Raw genomic sequence first — 24,228 nt, forward strand, 5'->3', positions numbered from 1 at the left:
GTCCCCTCAGCCACGTACCTTTGCAGACGCAGCCCTCCCGAGTGATGGCCTGTCGACAGATGCCACAGGGCTTCACCTTTTTGAAGGCCTTCACCTTGAAGTGGTGGGTCTTGGGGGCATCCAGGTCTTCTGGCTGTAGGAAGAGAGGCCCAGAGGTCAATCATGTGAATGCTGGGGTCCTGGGAAGGAGGCAAGGTCAGAGAAGCAAAAACTGGCAGGACAGAGAAAACAAACCAAGGCAGGTATCCCAGTAGGAAAGGTTTGCCTACGGGCCAAGCATAAAGTTGATAGGACACTCAGCCCAGGCTCCCAGACCATCCGTATCAGTGGATAGGGCCCAGACAGTGACTGCAGACTTTACTACCCAGGGATCACCCTCCATAGCTTCCGCCCATGTTTCTCTTCATGCTTACTTTGGTGTTAGAGTGTAACTTAAAATACAACTAAGTGACCAGGTTTAAGTGCGCAGCTTCATCAGTCAGCGCTAAAGCTGAGCGGCCTGGCACTTGGCTATCTTGTGTATGGTCCTGGATTTACTTCCCTGGCACTACAGATCACGCCCGCCGAAGAGAGGGCTACTTATTAGAACTCACCCAGCCCCAGCGCATCTCATGTAACTATATTCCCAAGGCTACCGCATGACCCCTTGCAGCTAACGCCTCCCCCACCAGCCACAAACCCTCAATGCCTTCCGCATACCAACCACACAGCCCTCCTGCACGCCAACCATACACAGTCCTGAACTGCTGGGACTTTTCCTGTCAACAAATTACTTCACCGGATCTTACCCTCCATAGGCATAATACTATGTGCAGGGTCCCTCACGACACATTTGCCAGTTCTGATGTAAGGTAGCCATTCCTTCTGCTTCATTGCCATGTGGTTTTCCATTGTGTGAGTACAGTAAGTTTATTCCACGGTGGATATCTCTAATTTCTCTAGCCCAAATCCCAGCATGCCATTTCCCAGTCTTCTGTCAAATTTACCGCTTTCACTAGTCCAGGGGGCCCTTTCTGCCTTTACTTTTATTTTCTGTCCTTTACATTGTGAAAATATTCTGGGGGTCAAACTTGGAGCCTTGAGTCCTCATGAAAATGTAATATGTTAAATATTTTGTTTTATTTTATTTCTTTGAGCCAGTGAACCATGTAGCCCTGGAACACATTACCCTCCTGTCTCCACCTCCTGGTGCTGGGCTCACAAGTATCAGCCACAACCCCTGAAATAAGTTCTTATTCTAGACTTCTTGTGTGAGAAGAGCAACAGGTCGGAGTCTTCTTTTATCTGACTTACCTAGGTATATTTGGCCAGCAGGTCACACACACATACACACACACACACACACACACACACACACAAGCTTCAGTTTCCCCTCCAGACAGCACTACCAACACATACTCACAAAACTCTGACAGTCCATCATGGAGTCATAGGGGTCACGGGGGTCATGACCCTTTGGGGGTCAAATGACCCTTTCACAGGGGTCACCTAAGACTATTGGAAAGCACAGATAGTTACATTACGATTCATAGCAGTACCAAATTACAGTTATGAAGTGGCAACAAGAATAATTTTATGGTTGGGGGTCACCACAATATGAGGAACTATGTTAAGGGAGTCACAGCATTAGGAAGGTTGCTAGCTGCTGCTCTGCACAGACACAGCCCAGTCTGCGGCTCACCCCACATGTAGAATACAGAATTCCCACTCTGGATACTCTTCAAGGAAGTCCCTGCCCAGACATAACCCCTCTGTCTACGTTGGTCCCTCCTCTGCCAGGACTACTATCCAGGGCACAGACACATCTGGTGCCCACTCTGGGAACACACTGAGGCCAGGCCACGGACCTTGCAGTGTGCAGAGGGATCCTGCTCGCTAAGATCTCCTCATGCGCCTTGTCCCTGAGCCTCCCAGCTCTGAGCCACGGCCAGAGGAAGAGTGGCCCACACACAAAGCAGCCACAGAACAGACTCCTGTCCGACAACATTGAGGAGGCACTTCTGTGCCACCAAAACACAGAGAGGCACAGGCAAAGGGAGACTGGATCAGGGCAGCAAGCCAAAGAGACAGGAAGAAATAGACAGAGGGAGGAGGAGGAAGCCGACTGAGGACGAGACAAGCCACAGAGAAGCAGACAGAGCAGACCAAGATAAGGGCAGAGAAGAAGAAAGGCACAGGTCACAAACAGCGAGCATGAATAGAGGCACACAGCTAAGGGGGAACCAGGAAGCAAAGAGGGACAGACTGAAGGACCCAGGAGCTCCCAAAGGCCACATCAGGGAAGATCCGAGCACCAGGACACATGATGATGGCAAAGTGGCTTCAAAGAGCCCATTGTGGGGAAAAATAATAAATGAAGAAATCAAAAGGTAGATAACAACAGAATATAGTCTCAAAACTCATGCGCACGCACCCACACACACACACAGTGTGCATAAAAGTCACAAAGGATAAAATTGGGGTGAGGAGGCATACCTGTAATCCCAACAGTCAGGAGCCTGAGTTCAAGGTCAGCCTGAGACAGACCTGAAGCTGTCTCAAAAATAAAGTGGGAGGTAGATTTCCCTGACAGATGCCAATCAAGTGATCAAAGTTAAGTTACCGTCCCCCAGGGCGGGATGAATGGAAGTCGCACACCTGGGAGGGGTGACTGAGAACAAAGTGTCAGTCTGTGATACTCCTGCCAAAAGCCACAACATGAATCCAATCAAGAGGAAACATCGGGCTGACCCGAAGCAGAGGCACAGTCTACAGATGAAAAGGCCTGGAGCCTTCACAAGTGACAAGGTTGCGAAAGTCAAGGGAAGACAGATTCCCAGACAGGAGGCGACTCCAGACAGGGCAGACAAAAGCCCTGGCTGATTCTGAACTAGATGTGTGTGGTGGCCCTTAAGGACATCTTGGAGACACCCGGTGGAAACACTGTGGCGTCTGAGAATTAGATGGCAGTGACATCTTCATGTTGTCAACCTCTGATACTGACTTCTGGGCCCCATGAAACCTAAGTCCTTGTGAGATCCGGGATGTATTCAGAGTGGCATAGAGGTCAGCAACTCACTGTCCCAAAGTCAGGAGAGAAAGAGCTTTGCTCAGTATTTGTAACCTTTCTGAAGCTTAAGACTGTTTTGAAATCAAAGACAGGCAGACTAGGTGAAAGGCAAGAGGAAACGGACAAGACCAAGAATAGGATCCAGGGTCCAGCAGCGCCTCCTGGTGGTCATAGGGAGCAGCACTCACTGAGTAGATCCTGATACCCCACCCAGCAACTCCAGCAGGGGTCTGCTATTCCGACACAGAGACAGCCAGGGTCCAGGGAGGGTAGGGGCTTCTACCGGCCTCCATCCCGCTGTCTCCCCTCTCATTTTCCCAGCTCAGAGTGTAGCTGTCATATCTCCTGGTCAGTTTTGTCAGACGTCCCAGGGAGGGGCCCCAGCCATGGCCAGGAGTAGGGGTAGAACAGAGAGGGAACTTGCAGTCCAGTTGGAGGGCTATGTGAGGGAGGCAGGCAGGAAGTCCCAAAGCACTCCAAGACTCCCTTCTCCCCCCGCCCTACTAAAAGAAACAGAATTTGACATTCTAGCTAACCTTCCCAAATTCCCCTCCCTATAGCCCCCCAAGTCCAGCCCTTCCCCCAAAGCCTAAGGAAAAGTCCCTTTTCCCACAGCACAGCAGGCAGGAAGGAGGTAAGTAAGGCTTTCCAGGCTGTCAAGAAAACATCCAGGCTCATGCCTGGGTTTGTGGTCCTGTCTACCTGCCCTGCTAAACCTTAAACCCTCCCACGGTGGACCTGGAAGACAGACGGTGTGTTTCCAGACCTCTGATCTCCATGCTCCCTCCAGGCAGTTCTGGGTGCCCTTCCCCCTCATCCGGCTCTGATGGAAGAAGGCTGGGCCTGGAGTACACTGGGCTGAGTAGCCTCGAGAGCATGGACAACCTTCTCTGAGGGCCTCAGAGTCCTCAGTACGATGAGAAGCTTAGAGGTAGACAGAAGGAGGAATGAGGGACATGCTTGCAGCTGCAGGGAGGAGAGGCTATAAGGACACATGAGGCCCCCGAGGACAGACTATAAAAACCTGTGGGAGGAAAAGTTGGCCCATCACCCAGGATGAATCGCAGGGGCTCTGTCAGCCTCAGCTTCCTGCACTAGGAAATGGGGTGTCCAGAGATGCTGTAGAAAGGGTCAGCACACGGCTTCTAGTGTCACAGGGTGATAGAGATGGTCTAGGCTGCGATAGCCTCCTCCCTCTGAGACCCAAGGAAGATGCCACAACCTAACAGACCAGAAGCAGAGCTTGCCACAAGAGCAGGCTTGGTGTTTGAGTCTGGCTGCCACCCTGCCCTCCTTTCCCCATCTGGGATTGCTCCTCAGGTCCAGGCAGAGGATGTGGGTGAGCCCCATAAAGCCAAAAAATCCATAAAACATGCAGTGCCATCCAAGGGCGATGGCTTGTTAGGACAATGATTGCCGTTTTCCTGACAAGCGGCAGACAGCCACATGGGGCACAGCCAGGCCCTGCCCTCCCTGGATTAACAGGCAAGCCCAGAGGCAGAAAGAGATATGGCCACAATGCAGGGAAGAAGGTGTCCTGGTGGCTCCAGCACTGTCCCACATCCCTACAGGCCAAAGTCAGAGCCAGAAGGGAAGGGGTCTAGCTGGAAGCCTTTCTCCCCTGCCCATAAGCCCCAGCAGCAGAGGGCTTTCTCAGCCTAAAGCCTTGGCCCATCTCAGCCCTCCCCTCTCTCCATTCAGCCAGCCAGAGGGTGTGGTACAACTGGCTGGACCATCAGGGGCCCTGGCCAGGCCCTGGTCCTGGTTGGGAAAAGCTGCTTTCAGGCAACTCCCTGCCTTGAGGGGCAGAGAGGCAGAGGGCTGTATGCTAAAGGGGTCCAAGAGCTTCCTCCACCCACTTGGAGAAAGTCACCCAGCTCTGCCCCTTCCTCTGTGGCTAGGCAGCTCTGGGTGACTAGGAAAAGGCAGAAGTCTTCTAGCCAGAGAGCCGGGCAGCCTAGGAAATAGGATGGCCAAAACTTGAGATAAGTGTCACCCTCCCCCTGCCACCTGGCCATCCAGCCCTCAAGATTCCCTAGCCCTTAGTCTGGGAGTCCCTTAGCACCTGTCCTTCAGGCTTCCCCCTGCAGACCTCACCTTCACATACATCACAGGGTTCCCCAGAGTTCCCTCCCTCTTGAGCCCCCAATGAAGGGCCTGCCCATGTTCTTGGTCACCCTGGTGGAAAACTCTATGAGTCACTCTCAGCCCCTCCCTGCTCTCCCCCACCCTCCCAGCAGCTAGTTGCCAGATCCTGTGACTTCTGCCTCCTAATTCTCTCCACAGACTATTTATTCCTCTCCTTTTTTCAGTTCTGCTGCCTCTGACCCTTCTCAACCTCCTCGCTTCTGCCTAGGATTGTTGCAACAGCTTCAGGACTCTCCCAACACCATCAGAACAACTTCAACTCTGCAGGGGTCATGACACCCCAAAATGTTTCCCTCAGCCTCCTGGGGTGTCCAGGAAGCAGCTGGTGCTCACTCAGCAATAGGAAAACCATCCTCTATCCCCACCTACCCTCCCTGTCAGTCCCCATGCCCACTGCCCACTTCCAAATGTCCGTCCCAAATCCACACAAGGCTATGCCCAAGCCAAGGTCCACCTATTGCACCCACAAGCTATCATTTCATGTCTCAGTAGCCTCTTAAAAAAAAGTAGCAAGACAGGGGCTGGAGAGATGGCTCAGCAGTTAGGAGCACTGCCTGCTCTTCTGGATGGATCCAGGTTCAATTCCTAGCACCCACATGGCTGCTCAATACCGTCTGTAACTCCAGTTCCAGGGGATCTGACACTTTCATACAGACATACATGCGGGCTAAACACCAATGCACAGAAAATTTTAAAAAAAAATGAATTAATTATTTAAAAAAATAGCAGTACTGAGGTCTGAACCCAGAACCTCCTACATTCAAGGCAGGCCCTCTACCACTAGGGTGTATCCCTGCCCCCTTGGTATCCATTTTAAAGATAAGCTCAGCTTTCTCACATAAAAGCAGAGCTAGGTACCCAGGTCCCAGGTTCTGGTTCAACCCCCATGCCTGGTTCCTCAGTGTGATCCATCCTGATCACTTCTCCATCCAGCATCTCCCTAGCAACATACTGCCATTCCACTGGCCCAGCTATCCTGACATGGACTTCACAGAGCTACAACTGTCCAGGAACCACCTCCCCACCAGGGAAATCTTCTAAATCCCATGCCTGGTTGCTTTAAACTCAACAGTTAGAATTCCCGTGGGGAACCTGTTTAGACCAGGGCCCAAAGCCTGCCTCCCGCTCACCCACAGATACCTTTTCTACCTCTCACTACTCTCCTCACTCACCCTTGACATCTCTATTTCCATCTTCCGTTCTTTTTCTTCTCCTCTCCTCTCCTCTCCTCTCCTCTCCTCCCTTCTCCTTTCCCTGGCCCTTCTTTCTCTCTCTTCCCTTCCTCCCTCATTGCCTCAAAACCTTTCGCTTCCCTGAGTGAAGTCAGCTACATAACCAGGGGGTCACAGAGATGCAGACAATCTGAAGTCCATGAACAGGGCCAAGTACCATGGTGAGAGACTGGTGAGGCTCCCTCCTTGAACCTTCAGTGACATCCTTCAACGAGGCTCATGAAGGCTGCCTCGGTCACATAGATGAGGTACGATACAATAAAGACTCCAATCTGTCAGAGACAAAGTCCCAAGTCCCCAAGACCCACCCCACCCCCATCCCCCAAAGTTAGTGTGATCTTTGATTGGGGTGTCCCCAGCTGTCTGTAGTGATGATCCCAGGAAGGAGGACTGGCCTTCTATCACACTGGCATGCCTGGTTCAAGGGTGCTCTCCTGGCATGTTGTCTTAACCTCCCTCCATTGTTTTCAATCTCCTATAACTTGTGTTCTGAGAAGTCACTTCTTCTATGACTCTAGTTTGAAATTCTGTCTCCTTGGGGCTGGGGAGATGGATCAGTGGTTAAGAGTGCTGAGCATTCTTGCAGAAGACCCTGAGTTCAATTCCCAGCACCCACATGGTGGCTCAAAACCATCTGTAACTCCAGTTCTTCTGACTTCCCATGGTTCTTCTGGCCCACACGCCTACGTGCAAGGCAAAACATTTATCCCCACAAAATAAATAAATCTTTTCTTAAAAAGAAAATATAGCTCCTGAACTGAGTGCGATGACTCACACCTGTGATTACAGCGCTCAGGAGACAGAGGAAGAAAGGGGTGGCAAGTCTGAGGACAACCTGGACTATACAGCATGCCCAAGGCCAGCCTGAGCTACACAGCAAGACCTTGTCTCTAAAAAAACAATCACTGGGCCGGCAACTTAGCTCAGTTGGTAGAGAGCTTTCTCAGCATGTACAAATCCCTGGATTTATCACCAGCACTACATAAAACCAGGCATGCTGGTGAACACCTCTAATCCCGGCACTTGGGAGGTGGAGATAGGAGCGTCTATGTAGTTCAAGATCATTCTCCATACGTAGTGAGTCCAAGGCTGGCCAGAACTACACAAGACCATCTTTTAAAGTTATGTGTGCATGTATGCATGTATGTATGTATAACTCCCCCCCCCCCGCGAAGTCCAGGTTAGCCCTGCTTTTTGTTAACACTCATACAAGTTAGGGGTTGGCTACAAGTTGCTTGAAGCATGTAGGCCTCCCCGTGGATGCACAGGGCATAGAAGAAGATTAAGTGGACGAGCAGTTAACTGGTTTCTCACCATGTGATCTCCCAAACCATGCCTCACCTTCAAGGGTGCTGGACAAGATCTCCTTCAACCCAGAGATTCAGTGACCTCCCCAGCCCATCCCCTTGTCTCAGAAACAGTGAGCCTATTGGCAAAGGTGGTCTCAAACAACCGTCTTCTTCTCCATGCTCCCCCCTCCACTGACCAAAGTTGGACTACTTGTCCCTTCCTATCTCAGAACCAGTTGTGATTCAAAGGAAATTGTGCAAGTTGAAGGAATATACATGGATGGATAATGCACAGAGAGAAAGCTATTACCCAAAAGCAACCTGGGGAGGGGAGGGTTTATTCCTTCTTCCAGGTTAGAGTCCCCAATAAAGGGAAGACCAGGGAGGAGCCTAAAGGATGGACACTGCTTACTAGTTTGCTCTCCATAGCTTGCTAAGCTTACATTTAAATACAGTCCACAAGCTGGGCATGGTGGCACACTCCTTTAATCCCAGCACTCAGGGAGGCAGAGGCAGGCAGATCTCTGTGAGCTGGAGGCCAGTCTGGTCTACAAAGTGAGTCCACCACAGCCAAGCCTACAGAGGAAAACCTTGTCCCCCCAAAAACAAAAGATATGTAGGTAGATACGTAGGTAGGTAGGTAGGTAGATAGGTAGGTAGATTGATAGATGGATAGTTGGATGGATGGACAGACAGACAGACAGACAGAGTCCATGCCCACATGCTCAGGGATGGTGCCACCTACAGTGGGCATCCCACATCAATCATGAATCTAGAAAATACCCCACAGACTTGCCTACAGATCAGACTGATGGAAGCAATTCTTTTTTTTTGGGGGGGGGGTCACTCAAGCTGACCAAAACAAACAAACAAACACAAAACCAAAACCAAAAACACCCTAACCAGCACAGTGATGGAAGCAGGATTTGCACCCAGACAAGTCATGCTTTGACCTCTGTAGAGGAAGACACTGGGGGCCTTTGCAAAATGCCGGGTGACCCCATTTACACTGACCCTGAGTACTCTGCCATGAAGAACTGCCAAAATGAAAAGCCCTGCCAGGGTAGGCAGGAGATCATGCTCTATCCTGCCTCTCCTGCTAGGTATTAGGAGAGCCATCATTGACTGAGCATTTGTATGCATGTATTTGTGAGGCATTTGCCTAATGGTGTGTGAATTCCCACTGAAAATTTAGCAACTGGGTGCATGGCTTAGCAGCAGAAAGCTCATCAACATGTGTGAGGCCCTGTGCTCCATCAATAGCAGTAGGGAAAAAAATCTATGTTGGTAGGAAAATCCAAGGCACAGAGATGTAAAGAGCTCAGCCAGAGTCACACAGCTCAGGAGTGCTGGGTGCTGGGACAGGGTCAAACCTAGGCATGTGGCACTCCTATCAATCCCATGAAAAGACAATGTGCTTTTTCTCCTTGACCTGTGTGCCTCACAGGTCACATTAAAGATCTTTGCATCAGGGGGGCTTGGTTCTGGTGCTGGTTAGGGCCTTGCAGCCTCCATCAGTCAAAGAGAAGTAGAGGGATAAGGTTCAGAGCAGAAGGCCAGTGGAGGAGCCGCATGGCCAGAACTACTCAAGGAGCACGGGGCCTCATTAGAAAGCTTCTAACTGAAATATTCACTCAGCCCTCAAAAGGACCCCAGCTTGGAAACTGAGACCTGTCATCGTCTGCAGCTGGCCTTGGAGAACGGTATCCAAGTTTCTGTGAGGTCCAGAAAAGTCAAGAGACCTGTCTTCTGCCAGTGGGCCCGCTCACAGCAGGGTGAGTGGCCGAGCTTGGTTCCAGTCCCTGGTTTGGGCCAAAACGAGCTACTGTGCAGCCTGAGAGCCGGTGTCTTCCCTAGAAGGAAGGGCTGCAGTCTGCCACCACACCCCATACCAGCACATTCAATTAATAGATGTGTAATTATTTTCTAAATAAACCCCACTTAACTGTGTAATGGCAACTGGAAGCATTTGACGGGAAAACCAGCTTATGAATAATGCACATCTATGTTCCTCAGCTAAGGAAGCAAGGTTGACTCCTAGGGTTTGTGGGGAGTCTGGGCCACAGATGTGCAACTTCATAGATGCAACATCTTCAGATGTCCCCGAAGTGAACATGCAAATCCACATGCCCTGAGCACAAGGCCTGCTCTCTCTAGACCCTGTCTTGACTGGCCTCAGTCAGGCTGCACAGCTAACCAGTTCTTGGCTCCAGGAGAGCTAGGCAGAGTCCCTGTGTCAGGAGAGATGCGGCCCACATGAGTCCTGTCCCGCCATGTCCTTCCCACAGACATCCAGCCCCATCACATCAGGGTACAGGGGATCCCCTAGGCTAGGGAGGAGATATGGAGTAGGAGAGAGGTCAACATTTTCTCAATGCCTGCAGTATGCCTGGGTCTCCCATCTTCTGATTGAACTTTATGTGTCTCACTGCTTTACCGGCAGAGAAACTGGAAACTGTCTTAACTAATATTGTCCATCGGATGAATGATGGAGCTACGATTTGGGCCCAGAACTGTCTAGTGTCAAAGTCCCCACACCTGCCATACTGCCAGGCACCTATCAGTGCAAACTGACTCCATGGAAAGTTTCCACAACCTCCATCCAGGCCCTTCTTCTGATAGATGCCACCAAGACCTCTCCCATCCTGCTGCCGACAAACCCCAGCTTGGCCAACGCCCACTCAGGAGAAAGAAGAATGGCTTCAGCTGCCTCAGGCAGGACGGGACATTCCAGGATGCCCCCTCTGCCTGTGTGTGCCCTTCCCCTGGAGAAATGCACAAGGGTCAGTGGTAGGGATAAGAGCTGGAACATTACGGTGGGGAGAGAACAGAGGGGAAGATGAAGGCTCCACTGGACTTATAAAAGCTTAAGGAAGGCTGTTCACACCCATCTTGATCACTAGCCCCTGTTCCCAGGGAGGCCATCCCTACTCAAGGACCTATGAGCCAGGCACTGCCCAAGACACTAAGATGCGCTCTTCTGACAGGCCCTCTGAAAATTCAATTCTCCACCCATGGGGAAATTGAGGTCCACTGGGTTGAGGCCTTTCTCTCAAAACCTCTCAGCAGATGTACCTACTTGAGTCCTCTTGATGTCATCCTTGAGAGTCTAACTGCATCCCTCCTGCAGGACACCCTGCCTACCACATCCACAGCCCAGACATGAACTGGGCCAACACCACCACCTCCCCCACCTTACAGGTGGCAGCAGCCCAGCCAACTATGGGAACATCCCCTGTATGAAACACTCTACGGTATTCAATCTATAGGCAGACATTCCATAGCACCCAGCCCATGGGCCACCTGAGACCCTTCTCCACAAAGTGCCCCTAGGTTCCTGGTCCCTCCTCTGACTTCTCTCAGCCTCAGCTTGCCCTCAGCTTGCCAGGCCTCCTGAGGACTAACTGCCTAGAATAGAGACAGGGTGAGCAAGCCACATATGGACATTGACGCTGATCTAAAGCCCCTTCCCCCAGCCGGCTATTGCTCTCAGAAACCTCAGCCAGGGATGACTTCCTCACCCTCCTGACCCCTGTGCATAGCTCCCACAGCCCTGCAAAGTCCCTCTGAGAAAGGCGTCTCCTCTTGTCTCTGCTCCCTGCAACACCAAGTCCTCTCCCATCCCCCTTCCTGGGAGCCTCTGCCCATCACTTCTAGCTTTAACCCTTCCGCGGGGTCCCCAGACCCGTAGCCTGCACACATCGTCCCAAAGGAGAGTCAGGAAAAACAGGGAAATCTTGATAAGAATGAGAGACTGAAGGAAGGGTCTAGAAGAGGCAAACGTGACAGAAACAGAATTCCCATCAGCACAGCTTTTCTGGGTTTAAGAGTCCAGACGGCTAGTCTATGGCCCCAGTCCCCCGGCTCCCACCCCTGGCCAGCGCACTGACCCCTTCCTTCTCAAGCTCATGCACTGAGCCACTGAATGGAGTAATGATTTCCACCCCACTATTTAGAGGAGCTAAACGGGCTCTAAAAAGAAACAAACTTTCTAATTCTACTCACAGTGCTGCATCCATGGCTGGCTTGGGGAAGAAAGGAGACTGAGGGACCCATAGAGGCAGAACCCAGGGCCCTGGAGGGCTCCAGTCTATTCTTCTATGCATTACCCCTTCATCCTACCCCTTTCAAGCCCCCCAACTAAGATTCTTAGCTGAAGGATAGCAGTACAACCTCAGACTAAAGTAATGAGAACCTACCCAAAGCATGCAGGACAGGCAAATCCACGTCATCTTCACGAGGTTCTGTTCCTGTGCTGCAGGCCACGTGGGGGCCTGCCAAGGGCCCCCCTAAGCTTGCAGTGCCCACCAAGCAGGCTGAACGGAGTGCAGTGTCCTAAGCGTCTGGTTCAGCCAGCATCTGGGCCTCCACTCCCCCTCCTCCACCCCCCTCCTCGCTGCTCCTCCCCTTGTCCCAGCCTCCTCTCTCTTCTCTCCTCCCAGACTCCACAACTGCCTGGGGGGTAAGAAACTCAGCTTAGTAGGGGGCGTGAGAGGGACAGGGCCAAGGGGTGTCTGCCCAAAGCAAGGCTCTAAGAAGCCACACCATACACAAGCATAGCAGCCCTAGAAGCCATTGGGGTCCCCCGCCTCCTGATCTGGGGTCTTGCAGCCTGAGATCAGCTTCAAATTGCAGACCAGCACAGGTATCCCGCTAAGAACTTTCCAGAACATCAGTAAACAACATTCTGATGGCACAGTCCACCCCAGGGCTCATAGGCTTCTCCTTCAAGATCCCTGGCCTTGGAACATGCTCTCATTTGCACACATGCAGCTAAGACAGACCCTGATGCCATGGGCAAGCTCCCCAGAACAGGACAGGCCTTGACACAGGAGAAGCTGGTGATGGGGAGGCAGGGCCCTGCCCCCAGGCTGTGGATTTCATCCCAGTTTTTTTTTTCTTCCTCCCCTTTCTTTCTTTCCTCCAACATCTGTCCCAGCCCTTCCTGCCCTCTGAAAGAGAGCCCGCTGCAGGCTCCTGAGAGAGTCTGTTTTTCTTAACTGTACCCTGGGCCAACATTTGGTTTGCATTTTCCCACTTCCTTCTCCTTCTCCTCCCCCCCTCCTCTTCTTTCTCCTCTCCTCCTCCCCCTCCTCTTCCTCCTTCCTCCCCACTCCTGAGCCCAGCTCTTGAATTCCCACCCTTTGCCATGCAGTATCTTTACCATAGTGCCCCCCCACACCCATCTCCCCCTGTTCCCCCACCTCTGCCCAGGGGCATAAAGAGGTTGCAAAGAAGTCGGTGTGCAGGTCCAAATATGTTCCCAGGAAGCCCTGAAGGGAGTCCAACATAATCTGCCCCAGGTCGCCCATTGTCTGAATCCACGTCCCCCCCCAAAAAAAAAAAAAAAAAAAGAAAAAAATTTCTCTCCTGAGCTCTGGCCTGGCTGGACCAAGTGAGGGGTGGGCGGAGGCTGTGAATAACAATTCTCACTGGAGCTGTCCAGGGAGGGACAGGGGCTCAGCCAACGCCCTCTGTGGATGCACAAACAGCAGGAAGCAGTCCAATTCACAAACACACACAGGCCAAGGACAGGGCCCCGCCCAGAGTAGGCACTTGGAGACCATTTGCCTACACTGAGTCACCCAGCAAGAAAGTCCTCTGGCCTGGGCTCCTTTGCACACGAAAGAGTGTGCTATTCATACCCAACGCCACGTGGACAAAGGGTTCCATGTCCCCTGCCTCCCTTCAACCTCTCCAGGATCATGCTTTGAAGATGTCTATCAATGCAACACATAGCCCAACTCCAGCGTCACAGTGATCAGGATCTGCCCAGCCAGGTATGCAGTCTCCCAACCCAGCCATGTTATATTCACCTGGAAACTCAGGAACAAGAGGGCCACACTGTCTCATCTCCCAAGGAAAGTTTACCCCCACCAGATACTCAGGTTGCTTACTACATAAAGGGCTACCATGGTAGCATTTGGTAAGTGAGGGAGCAGAGGACACTGAAGAGAGGTGTCTAACTCCGGTCCTTCCTAGAGCAGGTGCCCTAGTGAATGAGTTAGGGTAAAGAGCCTGAGTCCCCTCTGCATCCTTCTCTAGGCTCTTCTGCAGAGCTGGGGCTGGGGTGGAGGGAGGCTGGAAAAGGGGACTTGCATCCCTTGCCATAATCTCCATGGCTGCCATATCCCCAACCTCAGGTTCCCCACCCCCAAACCCACCTGCTACAGCCAGCTGGCAGTAACTCAGAAAGAACCCTGTGTTTTCCATGTAGCCTTCAGGGACCCGCAGACAGTCACCCTTACAAACCTCCCCTCCTTTCCTGGCTGGAGCATGACAGCAGAGATGTCTGAGTGCCCTGAGCCCTTGCTCTGCCCAGGCCCCACCACCAGCCCTCCTGGATCCTCTTCTCACAGGCTCCTGAAGATACTCAAGGGTTCCCTGCCTGTTCCCTTGGCTGCTGTCACAGATGACATGCCTTCCAGCTGCTGTCTGGGGAGTTCTGGAAAATAACCTCAGAAACCAGGCCAAAGACGCAATAACAATTATACCAACTGATCTGACCTCCACACACCTTGAAGGGGCTCTCCAGTCTCCTTTCCTGAGACCCACCCCCCAACCCCCAACCCCCAACCCCTGTCCTTCTTTGCCAAGCTTCTTGGTGACCTCTCCTGTACTTTAACCCTTTCCTGTGATGAAGTACTCTCCACTACATAATAATTATCTCCCTATTGACTGTTAAATGACATCTTTGTTGCTTTCAGCTCTTTAGAGCTGGCTGTGTCCTCCCTGAGCTGGACATGGAAAAGCTCCTTAGACAAAGATGTGCTGTTTTATCCCTTGAGAAAATGATGAGATGGCTCAGCAAGTACCACGAGTGCCCCCCCCCACACACAGTGGCATTTGTGTGTGCGTGCCCACAGAGAGATATTCATGACAGATAGATTAGGTTAGATAGATACATAGATAGATGATAGAGTAATTTTTATTTTTTGAGATAGCGTCTCACCATTGGAGCCCTGGCTGCCTTAGAACTCATTATATAGAAAAAGGCCTCAAACTCATAGAGATCTACCTGCCTCTGCCTCTAGAGTCATAGGATAAAGGCATGTGTCATCGTGAGAGGTTAAATGTAGTTTAAAAAAATTAAAATTAAAATAAAATAAAAAGAGCTTGGGCACGGTGGCACACACCTTTAATCTCAGCGCTGAGGAGGCAGAGAGGCAGGTGGATCTCTCTAAGTTCAAGGCCAGCCTGGTCTACATAATGAGATAATGAGCTGAAGGGTAGCCCAGACTACACAGAGAAGCCCTGCCTTAAAAATAAATAAATAAATAAATAAATAAAATTAAATAATTGTTTAAAAGATACGTCAACCAACCAGCCAAGGGGCTCTAACATATTTTCCTACTGTTAGCATCTCTTATGCTCCCCCCAAACCTTTCATTCTCTCCCTCTCAAACAGATGTGAGCAGCCCTGCCCAAACCTTTGCCCCAAATTGCAATGCCCACCCATCAACAGGACCCCGGATTTCTTTCCTCCAGACATGACCTCTGATCTGAGTTCCAGAAGGCTAAAGACTCGCTGGAGGTCTTTCTCATCTTGGGAGCCCCCTATTGGGCCTCGGGCCTGAATGTGTTACATGCAGCAGGCACCAGGTACTCACTGGTGAGCTGGCTGGGTTCCCTGTGGGTGACTCCAGAGCCTGCCAGCCCAACCACAACCCTGTGCCATCCTGCCCTCCACCCCCAACCCCAACAGACAGCTCCGGGGCAGCTGTTACTGGTCTCACTTCAGTCCTTCCTTCTACAGCAGAAAAGTCCTGGCTCCTCCCTCTAGCCCCCTGCGGTGCAGCCAGCTGAAGAAACAGGCTTGGCTGTGGGCTCTGGGCCAGTGGTGGCTTCCAGACACGCAGGGAGGATCCATGGGCCCTGGAATGAGCTAATGGTCCTGGCTGCCTCCAGTCCTCCTCTACTCTTCAGTTTCCTTGCCTGCAAAATTGTCGGGCAGATGGTTCCCAAGGCCCCTCTCTGTTCTACTCCCTGCCTTGTTAAAGTTTCCTAGAGCAATCTATTCTTCCCACCCCTGGATTCATGTTCCTCAAAAATCTGCTAGTGTCTCACCCAGTTCTTATTACGGCCCTGGGTCACTCCCCGTCCCCATCTGCCACAAAATCTGAAGGTCACAGAGCACTGGATCAGTAGGTCTGAGCATCAGAGCAAGAAACTTTGGGGCCTGAGGGAGGGTGGGGAGGCAAGCAGAAATGAGGCCGTGGTGCTTGGCCTGTAACATCCACACACCCTCCTCCTTAGTTCTTGGGATGGACCTCACTATCAAAGCCCCAAGTTTATATTTTTATTGATTACAAAATATGAAAAGTGCAAATTTCAAAGTGATATATATACACATATACTTAATTTGTCCTTCCAAGTTTACATATATATGTCGACATACACACACATACACACACACACATATATACACATATGTAAACTTGGAAGGGCAAATTAAGTATCTGTCTGGATGATCCGACTCCTGAGACACCCCTTACCTCACCCCAGGTCCTTGTTGAGCAGATAACTAACTGCACTTTGGTCAAAGGCTGTGGGGTGATCGATCTCCCAGGTATCGGCTCTTGATCCTCCGACTCCCAGACCCCAGATTTCCTGCCTTCTCCTAAGTTCCTCCTAAGTGCCCTGTTCAGCAGATACCACAAAGCCAAAGGGAGCCCCACATCACTTCCCCTGAACTCCACACTCTTTACCTTGAGACTGGACACCCAAAGCCTACCTCCAAGCCAGAAAATGGTGCAGAGGGCTGGAACACCCAGCTGCAGATCTCCACGGCATTCAGTCGCTAGATGCACACACTTCTTGCCCTCCAGACTCTGCCTCTTGGCCCTAGCCCAGGAAAGACTAACACTGAATAACCAGCCATTCTACCAACCCTCACCTTAAAGGTGCAAGAAACTGAGGCACGGAGAGGCTGAGCAACTCGCTGGAGTCACACAGCTAGGACATGAGTCAATGGAGCTCCGAACATCTGATTTCTCATCTCCCAGGGATAGAGATCTGTTCTGTTGCCCCAGGAGCATTACAAGTCAGTTACCCCGGAACAGGAGTTAACTGTCCTCTCCACTTCTTATCTGAAAGCTGATGATGAAAGCACAACTTCAGGAGGGGAGTCAGGTACCCAGCTTCAGGAGGGTACAGGGGGCACATAGAAGGAAGAGCCTAAGGTAAGTAAGTGTTCCTATGACGTGGGTCAAGATGAGAGCCGGCTTTCCCCTGGCAGGCAGGAGCTGGATGCTGCTGTTTCTAGGTCCATCCTTTCTGACAAGCCATGCCACCTCCCCTACCCATGGGCATTCTCTGAGGTCATTGGAGTCCCAGGAGCTCCTGTGCCACACCATGCAGGATGTTCACAGCGCAACAGTGCAGGCAAGGACTGAGTGGGTTCTCCAGTCCCGTCAGCAAGTTCTGGCACGAGATACTAGTTCAGAGCACCACGCACATCATCCCGATGCCCACCAAGGCCCCTCATGGGCAACTCCAGGCCCTGACCCATCCATAACCCAACACCCCTCTACGGCTGAGATTGCCCCCCCTGTGCTCCAGAAATCTGAGTGCTCCATGGGAGGTAGAGCCCCAAGCAGGCTCTATTCCACCCTTCATTTCCTCAGCTAACACAGGAAGGATCATAGACATACCCTGCTCTCCCCTTGCCCCACCTCCCATCCACCAGCGCCCTGGAAGAGGACAGTGTCTGGGCCCAATCCTGATAATTTTTAATAAGCTCCTTCCCGGCTCCGTGATTTTGATCTCCTTTCCAGCTCCAATTTCCTGCCTGACTTGGGCTCTCAAAGGCTGCAAGAGGCAGCTGCAGCCCTTCCGCTTGTTGCCCCTGCTGCAGCCTCCAGGGTCCAGGCCCCAGAGGAGGTAGAGTAGGGTATGGACAGTGTGGGTGGATGCTCTCCTATCCTGCAGATGAGGAAGGGGAATTGCTGAATGGCTGGATCCACTGACCTGGTCCTGGCTGGCCATTTCTCACTGCAGACTGTCCCCAAAGCCGAAAAACCGGTCTCTTCAGCATCTGAACTCAGAGCCTAAGGGAGGGTGGCTGAGGCTCTAGCTTTGCACTCCCCAGAGGCAGCGCCTGCCTCCCAGCCAATCCCCAGGGACAATGCATTTTGCTGGAAGATTTCAAAGCATATCTTGGGTGACTGAGGGAGAAGCTTGCTGGCATCTTTCCTCACTGCGGAATGGCAGGGAGGGAAACTGAGGTACTGAGGCAGCACCTGTGATAAGGAGCTAGAAATTCCTGAGGAGTGGGAGAAAAGGAAGAACGATTATCGTTATCTTTCCATCCCTGAAGGAGGTCAAGACAAAAACATCCTTAATTTGGGTGGAGACCCCTTTAATGGAGTGGACAACACCCTACATGAATTGCCTCAGATTCCACACGGAGATCTAACAGGGTGTATGTTTTTACAATCCCCATTCTGCACATAGGAAAAGGAGTACAGGCAGCTGTCACTGCCCAGATCCTCAGCTAGGAGGTGAGGATGCCAGAATTCAAAGTCAGGCAGGCCGGCTCCCTCACTGATTGTCTTAACCACAATGGTCTGCCCACCATTCTGGAGCTGAACTAGAGCAGTGTGTTGATCAAAAAACCATAGCCCTACGATCATTAGAGGCTCCTGGGGCAATAGCCATGCTGTTGGGGATCCCCCTGCCCATCCAGGGTGTAAGTCAAGATTCCTGGCCATATTTCCTAGTCTAGCCATGGCCCACATAAACTACTCAGAAGGCACTGCCCAGGGTTTATCTAGAAGAACTCTAGAGAGAAGAAGAAGACTAAGCCAGGACCCCATTCTCAGAACAGCAAGTACCACCTCACCCCCCCTCCCAAAATCCACCTGCTGATTCCTCCCTGTGGCCCATTCTCTTCTGATCCAGACCCAAGGTCCCTCTATCCTTCTGAATAGACAAAAAGTCCTTCCAGAAGTCTGCTAGTAGCCACTCCCTTTGCATCCCACTCATCTTCCTGCATTAACTGCAAGGCCTCTGAGATTGGGGGAGATGGGGGTGGGGGCGGGTTCCAGGAAAAGACTTCTCTTCCTACAGGAAAAAAAAAAAAAAAAAAAAAACTCCAAAACGCCCCTGTTCCCTAACTAATTTCCAAGGCTATCCGTCAGACTTCTAAGGCTGAACGTTTGCTCTGTAGAGTGTCAGCTACTCTCCCTCCCGGACCCACTAACGTGAACTAGGGACTCCCAGGATTCCCTACACTAATGAGAGGCAAGCTGACAAGGCCACAATGGTGAGTCCCTGAAAGTGAGAGGTAATCCATCAAACTTAGGGGGGGAGGGGGGAGGAGTCGGCTAGAGGGCTGGAAGGGACCAGGTGTCGCGTTACCTGGCTTCGAAGGCAGAGGCGCCGGGGCAGGAGGCAGGAGAAGAGGTACTTGCCCCAGCGGATCATGCAGGAAAAGCACCAGCCCAGCCGAGTCATGTTGCCCTGGAAAGTGGGTGCCCAGGGCACGCGGGTAGCCACAGGAGGACCTTGGAGCCAGTTGGGGACCGAGAGGCAGAAAAATCAGCGCCTTTCGCCTGGCATCTCCCGGGGCTTAGGTCCCCGAGGATCAGCTGGGGTATCCTGCCCCCTCTAGCGGGAGGAGCCGGGCAGCGGACCCTCGGCGCGGCGCCAGCCTGGCTCCATCTCCTCTGAGTCCCTTTGGGCGGCTGCAGGGCGCTTCCACCCACGGGGGCCTTCCTCGGCCGCCCCCTCTCTCCTCCCTCTGCGGCGACGTGCCAGCCTCCAGCCTCTGCCGCCGGCTTCCCATGCACAACTTCTGAGGCTGTGGGGACCGGGCAGAGGCGGTGCCAGGCGCAGGGCGGCCGCCTGCGGGAAGGAGCGACGGCAGCATTGTGCTGGCGCTGCAGTGAGTGTGTGAGTGTGTGTGCACGCACGTGGATTCCCTCCAGGACGCCCTCCGATCCCCAGATTGCTCCCCAGAGTATAATGTGATTAACTTAAACGGAGGCCACTGGCTTCCACCGCCCAACAGAAACCCCGCAGGCGCAGGGCAAGCACACGGGGTGGGGGGTGGGGGACGCGGATACACTTAGACACCCTCTGACCCTGGCCACACCCCTACTCATCTTCGGGGATCCCTTTCCGGCCCACTCCAGAAGTGAGAGGGCGCCCAGAGTCCAAATTACCCCAACAGGTTGGAAGGATCACGCCTCCCTTCTGCTGGGGTGTAGCGGGCTCCTCGCGTTTTTCTCTCTGGCTTGCCTGAGAGAAAAGTAGGGATTGGTGAAGGGGTGGCTTTTGGTGCTAGTGTTTGGGGTCATCACACTAGGACCCTGGGACTAGAAAAGGAAAATAAAAGAAGACAGACACAGGGCTCTGGAGAAACGGGCAGACAAAGGCGCAGAGAGGCAGGCGGGGTCCCACAAGCAGAGTGGGGGAGTGGCAGCAACCAGCGCTGAATTTCTCCTGAGCCTGTGCCTGCCGAGAAGCTTAGAGGGCAGCGGGCCAGGACAGAAGAGGAGGGGGCGGGAGCTTCGGCTGCTTCCTCAGCAACTGGACACTGAGGCCCCCACAGACCCTGGCCCTCCCTCGCACTGCCGCAATCCCGGGACCTTGGCTTCCCCCAATCACCATTTCAAGGCCAGATTTCCTGGGGATGTGTTCCGCTGTCCCCAAACTTCCAGGGTCTTTTTTCGTCTGCTGCCAAGGGCCTCAGAGAGTCTTGCCGGCTGCTCCTGTCGCCACCCCCCCCCCCAGACTCCCCTGCAATGCAGAGGCGTTCTTAGGCCCACCCCTGCAACAGACACACACGCCACCCCCCACCCCCACCCCCACCCCCCCGTGCACTTTCCCTGACCCCCTAGAGACAACATAGTGGCCCGGGTAGGAAGACTAGCAAAAGGCCAGCCAGAGAGAAGAAGTAGCTCTTGGTATGCAGATGGACATAAGGACAGCCTCTCAATGCCAACCATTGCCAAGCAAGAGTGGGCCTTTGTCTATGCCCACTACCCCCGGCGAAGCCCCTGGCACTGCTCAGTCCTGTTCTAGGCCTGAGGGGAGCCTTTCACCCTCTATAGCGTCCCCACCTTGGGGCCACAGGAAACAGATTAAGACTGGAGGAAACGGAGTTTAATCCATAGCATGTGGGGTGACCGGCTTCACTCGTCGAATTTTTAAACATGGGAGGAAGTTCCTCCGATAAAATTGGCTGACATCAGGCCCTTGCCAAGCCCGAGGGGGGGGGGGGGGAAGCAAGGTGGCTTTTTCTTCAAAGGATACTCAGTATGATAGACACTCCAGGAACCTGGAAGGAAAAAGGGCTGGTGGGCAGGAAGGAAAGGAAGTGATGGCAAGACTCAACCTTCCGCAGCCTGAAACCCTGCTAGACAGGGCTCATGGGCAATGCTCTCCATTCCTAGCCTCTGACCAACGGGAGGCACCTTTGGCCAAGGACCCGCCAGAGAAAGGGGACAGAGTTTGTGACACCTGGGACAGGAAACAAAGCATGCTGCTGCCTGGAGCTGTACCACACCATGCCTGTCTCAGCTCATGAATGTCAAGAGAATTCTCCACACCTCTTCAGCTCTAGCCCCACCAGAGTCCCTGTGGCATCTCTACTCCCTCTCAAAGCCATTCCATAGCCTCCTGGAAGGTTCTACCAAGGACCCTCTTTACTTCGTCTTCCTTCAAAGAAGAAGAGTGGAGGTGAGTTTCCAACCTCCAAGGTTTCTTCCCTGTCTTGTTTTGTGTTAAGACAGGGTCTCACTATGTAGCTTTGGCTGACCTGGACCTCTCTACCTAGACCAAGCTGGCCTCAAACCCATACAGACTGGCTTGTCTCTGCCTCCCAAGTACTGATATCACAGGCTTAGGCCATCGTGCCTACCTTAGCCTTTCAGTCTTGATCCTCTTTCCCCCTCATGTCACCTAGGGCACCAGCAACTCCAGCCAGGTCACGGTAGCTTCTCGGTCTATGCCCCTCACTGCCAGCTCTGCCTCCAGGCCTCTGAGCCTCAGGAACAAAGGTACATGGCTCCTCACTCATGGATCAGATGCAGACACAGTTAGACATGAGTTAGAAGTGAAGAATTGTATAAGAGAGGGATTACGTGAGTCTAGGTAGGACCCTGTCTGATAGAGGGCATTACTAGCCCTCTACTAGACTTCTCTACTGCCTCCATGTGGGGTCCCAATAGTTTCTCATCTCGGCTTCTCCAGGGACACTTTTGGTACATTATTTTGTTTGTTTAGGGATCATGCACATGCATGTGGAAGTCAAAGTTCAGCTTGCAGGAGTCAGTCCTCTCCTTCTACTAGGCAGGTCTGGCTTGGCAGCAAACACTTACATCCCCTGAGCCACTTCGCCAGTCCCTCCAGTGACATCTGTAAAGACTTGGTCACCACCCAATGGATGACTGACAGCTCCTTGTCTCCCTGTCCATAACACATGACCATCTCCAGGCCTCCACAGATTCGGGGGCCTGACTTCCAGCCCTGAGACCTCCAGCAATTCCTCTCCACTCCTGCCACCAGGACTCCAGACAGGCACAGGATAGGAGGCTGTGCTATGAGTCCATCCAGGCTGGAAAGAATAGGCATTTCCTCCTCCACCATGAGCAATTGGTTGCATGAGCTTCTGCCGCCTCATGCTCCTGAGCTGTGCTTCCCTCACGATGGCTGCATCAGCCAAAATAAATACATCCTCTCATGAGTTGATTTGATTGGGTATTTTTTAAGATAAATTTTATCTATGTTTTTTTGTCTTTATTTCTTTTTCTGTGTGTGTGTGTGCGCGCGTGAGTGTGCATGCGCGTGCGCAGGTAGCCCCAGAAGCCAAAAGACAACATCTGATCACCTGGAACACAGGTAGGCGAGAGCTACCCAACCGAGTGCTGAGAACTGAACTGGACGCAGATCCCAATCCACAGCAAGACGAGGGTGGAGACCAGCTGTGATCCACCCTCCCCCACATACCTACATATTCTTGGGTCAGGGCCAGGGAGGTCCCCTTTTCCCACAGCAAATCAAGGGAAGAAGGCAAGGGTTCCCAGAGGAGCCAGCACAGGTGTCAGGAAACAAGAGAGCAGGTCACAGCCCAGCTGTGCCCTGGGACAGCCGTGGGAGGAAGGTCTACCTGGCAGCATAGCACAGAGTCCTCTCTGTGTCGGACTGCAGTGCCCCGGGTTGGTTTTGTCTTCTAGGACAAAGGACGCTCCTGTTAGAGGAGAATCCCGGAGCATTTGATCTTGGGCTCCGGGTCTCACTTTCACACCTAAAGAGAGATATGCAGGCATGGCTCCCTGGGGATCTCCTAACCCTTCCCCATGAAGGGCTTGGCTCCAGCAATCCCCTCTCTTTCCCCAACCACTACCCCATCACTACCAAAGTATCTCTACCCTCTCTTGTGATGTCTCTGTGGCCCCAGGGAGGTTTACAGTCAAATGCATCCCTCTCAGGTTGGGCTCCTGGCCCTTTAGCTGCCACACCAGAGATGGGTCTCCTCAACTGTACACACAAGATCAACTAGAGCCAAGGCATGGAACTCACACCCAGCCCCAGGCTCCTCTGCCCGCCACACAACATAGAGTCCTACAGAGTAGGTCACACATGGGCTCCAGGGGTAACGGCTCCAGGCGGCCTCCTCTGACCAGCCCACAGAAGTCCTTCCATTCCCTCCAGCCCTTCTGTGAGCACTGATAGCTCATTTCCTCAGAGTACTTGGCACCATTCCTTGTTGATCTATCTGCCTGCTTCTTCACAGTCTCCCCTTCTTCCCCACCACAAGGCCAGCTCTGGAGGATGCTGTCAGTCACTCAGGTGTACCCTTGTACCTAGCATAAGATCTGACGTGTGGGGTCCAGCAGGCGGGGCTGGTTAAGTTCACTGTTTGATTGCAAGAGGGAAGGAGGGAGGGAAAAAAGAAGGGAGTTAGGGGTGAAGGGAGAGACGTCCCTTCCAGTTTCCAGATCCTGGCCAGTGGTGATTGTCACTTTGAGAGTTCTACTGTCACTGCAGCTAGGCCAATAAGGTCATTATGTCTCTGCTCCTCCCACCCTGACAAGAGACACCATAGTCTCTCTTCTGAACCAGCCCTCCGATATCCACTCAAACTTTGACATGCCCCATCCCTTCCCTACTCCTGCTTTTCACAGGACCCTGAGACCCTGAATGGTACGGTGATTTGCTATACAGGCAGCAAGTGGCAGTATCAAAGCTGGCAGAGGCCCCTGTCACTGGTCCATTACTTTCCCATGGCCAGAAATAAGGAGGGCAACAAGGACAACAGGACAACGTCTATCCTCCTAGAGGATGTCCCTTCACCGCTGCTAACCCAGGTCTGTGATCTTCTACAGACAGGAAGTTCCTCCTGATACCTAACCTCCAGTCCCCTCTCAAATTCCAAACAGCTTCCTTGAGTCTGCCTTCCTGGGGGAGAATAGCTTGGTCACTCTCTTCTACACAATAAACCTTCAGACACTGGCAGCACGTTATTCAAGCCCCCTCCTCTCCCCGCCCCCATGGCTCTCTG

The 24,228-nt window shown here is 52.5% G+C and overlaps 1 protein-coding gene across 5 annotated transcripts in view; it reads right to left on the bottom strand.

Moving 5' to 3' along the window:
• Positions 1-24,228, bottom strand: part of Tns1 (tensin 1) — a 207,111-nt gene that overhangs the window by 164,464 nt on the left and 18,419 nt on the right. For 3 of the 5 annotated variants that reach the window (XM_021664289.2, XM_060368608.1, XM_060368603.1), the window contains exon 2: positions 19-133. In XM_021664289.2, coding sequence (XP_021519964.1) covers positions 19-133 — 115 coding nt within the window. Of the gene's footprint in view, positions 1-18; positions 134-17,687; positions 17,713-19,079; positions 19,459-24,228 lie in introns of those variants that run through there. The other 2 variants (XM_060368606.1, XM_060368611.1) reach the window with 2 other exon arrangements.

The sequence above is a fragment of the Meriones unguiculatus genome, chromosome 15, assembly GCF_030254825.1.
Source record: "Meriones unguiculatus strain TT.TT164.6M chromosome 15, Bangor_MerUng_6.1, whole genome shotgun sequence".
Lineage (NCBI taxonomy): Eukaryota > Metazoa > Chordata > Mammalia > Rodentia > Muridae > Meriones > Meriones unguiculatus.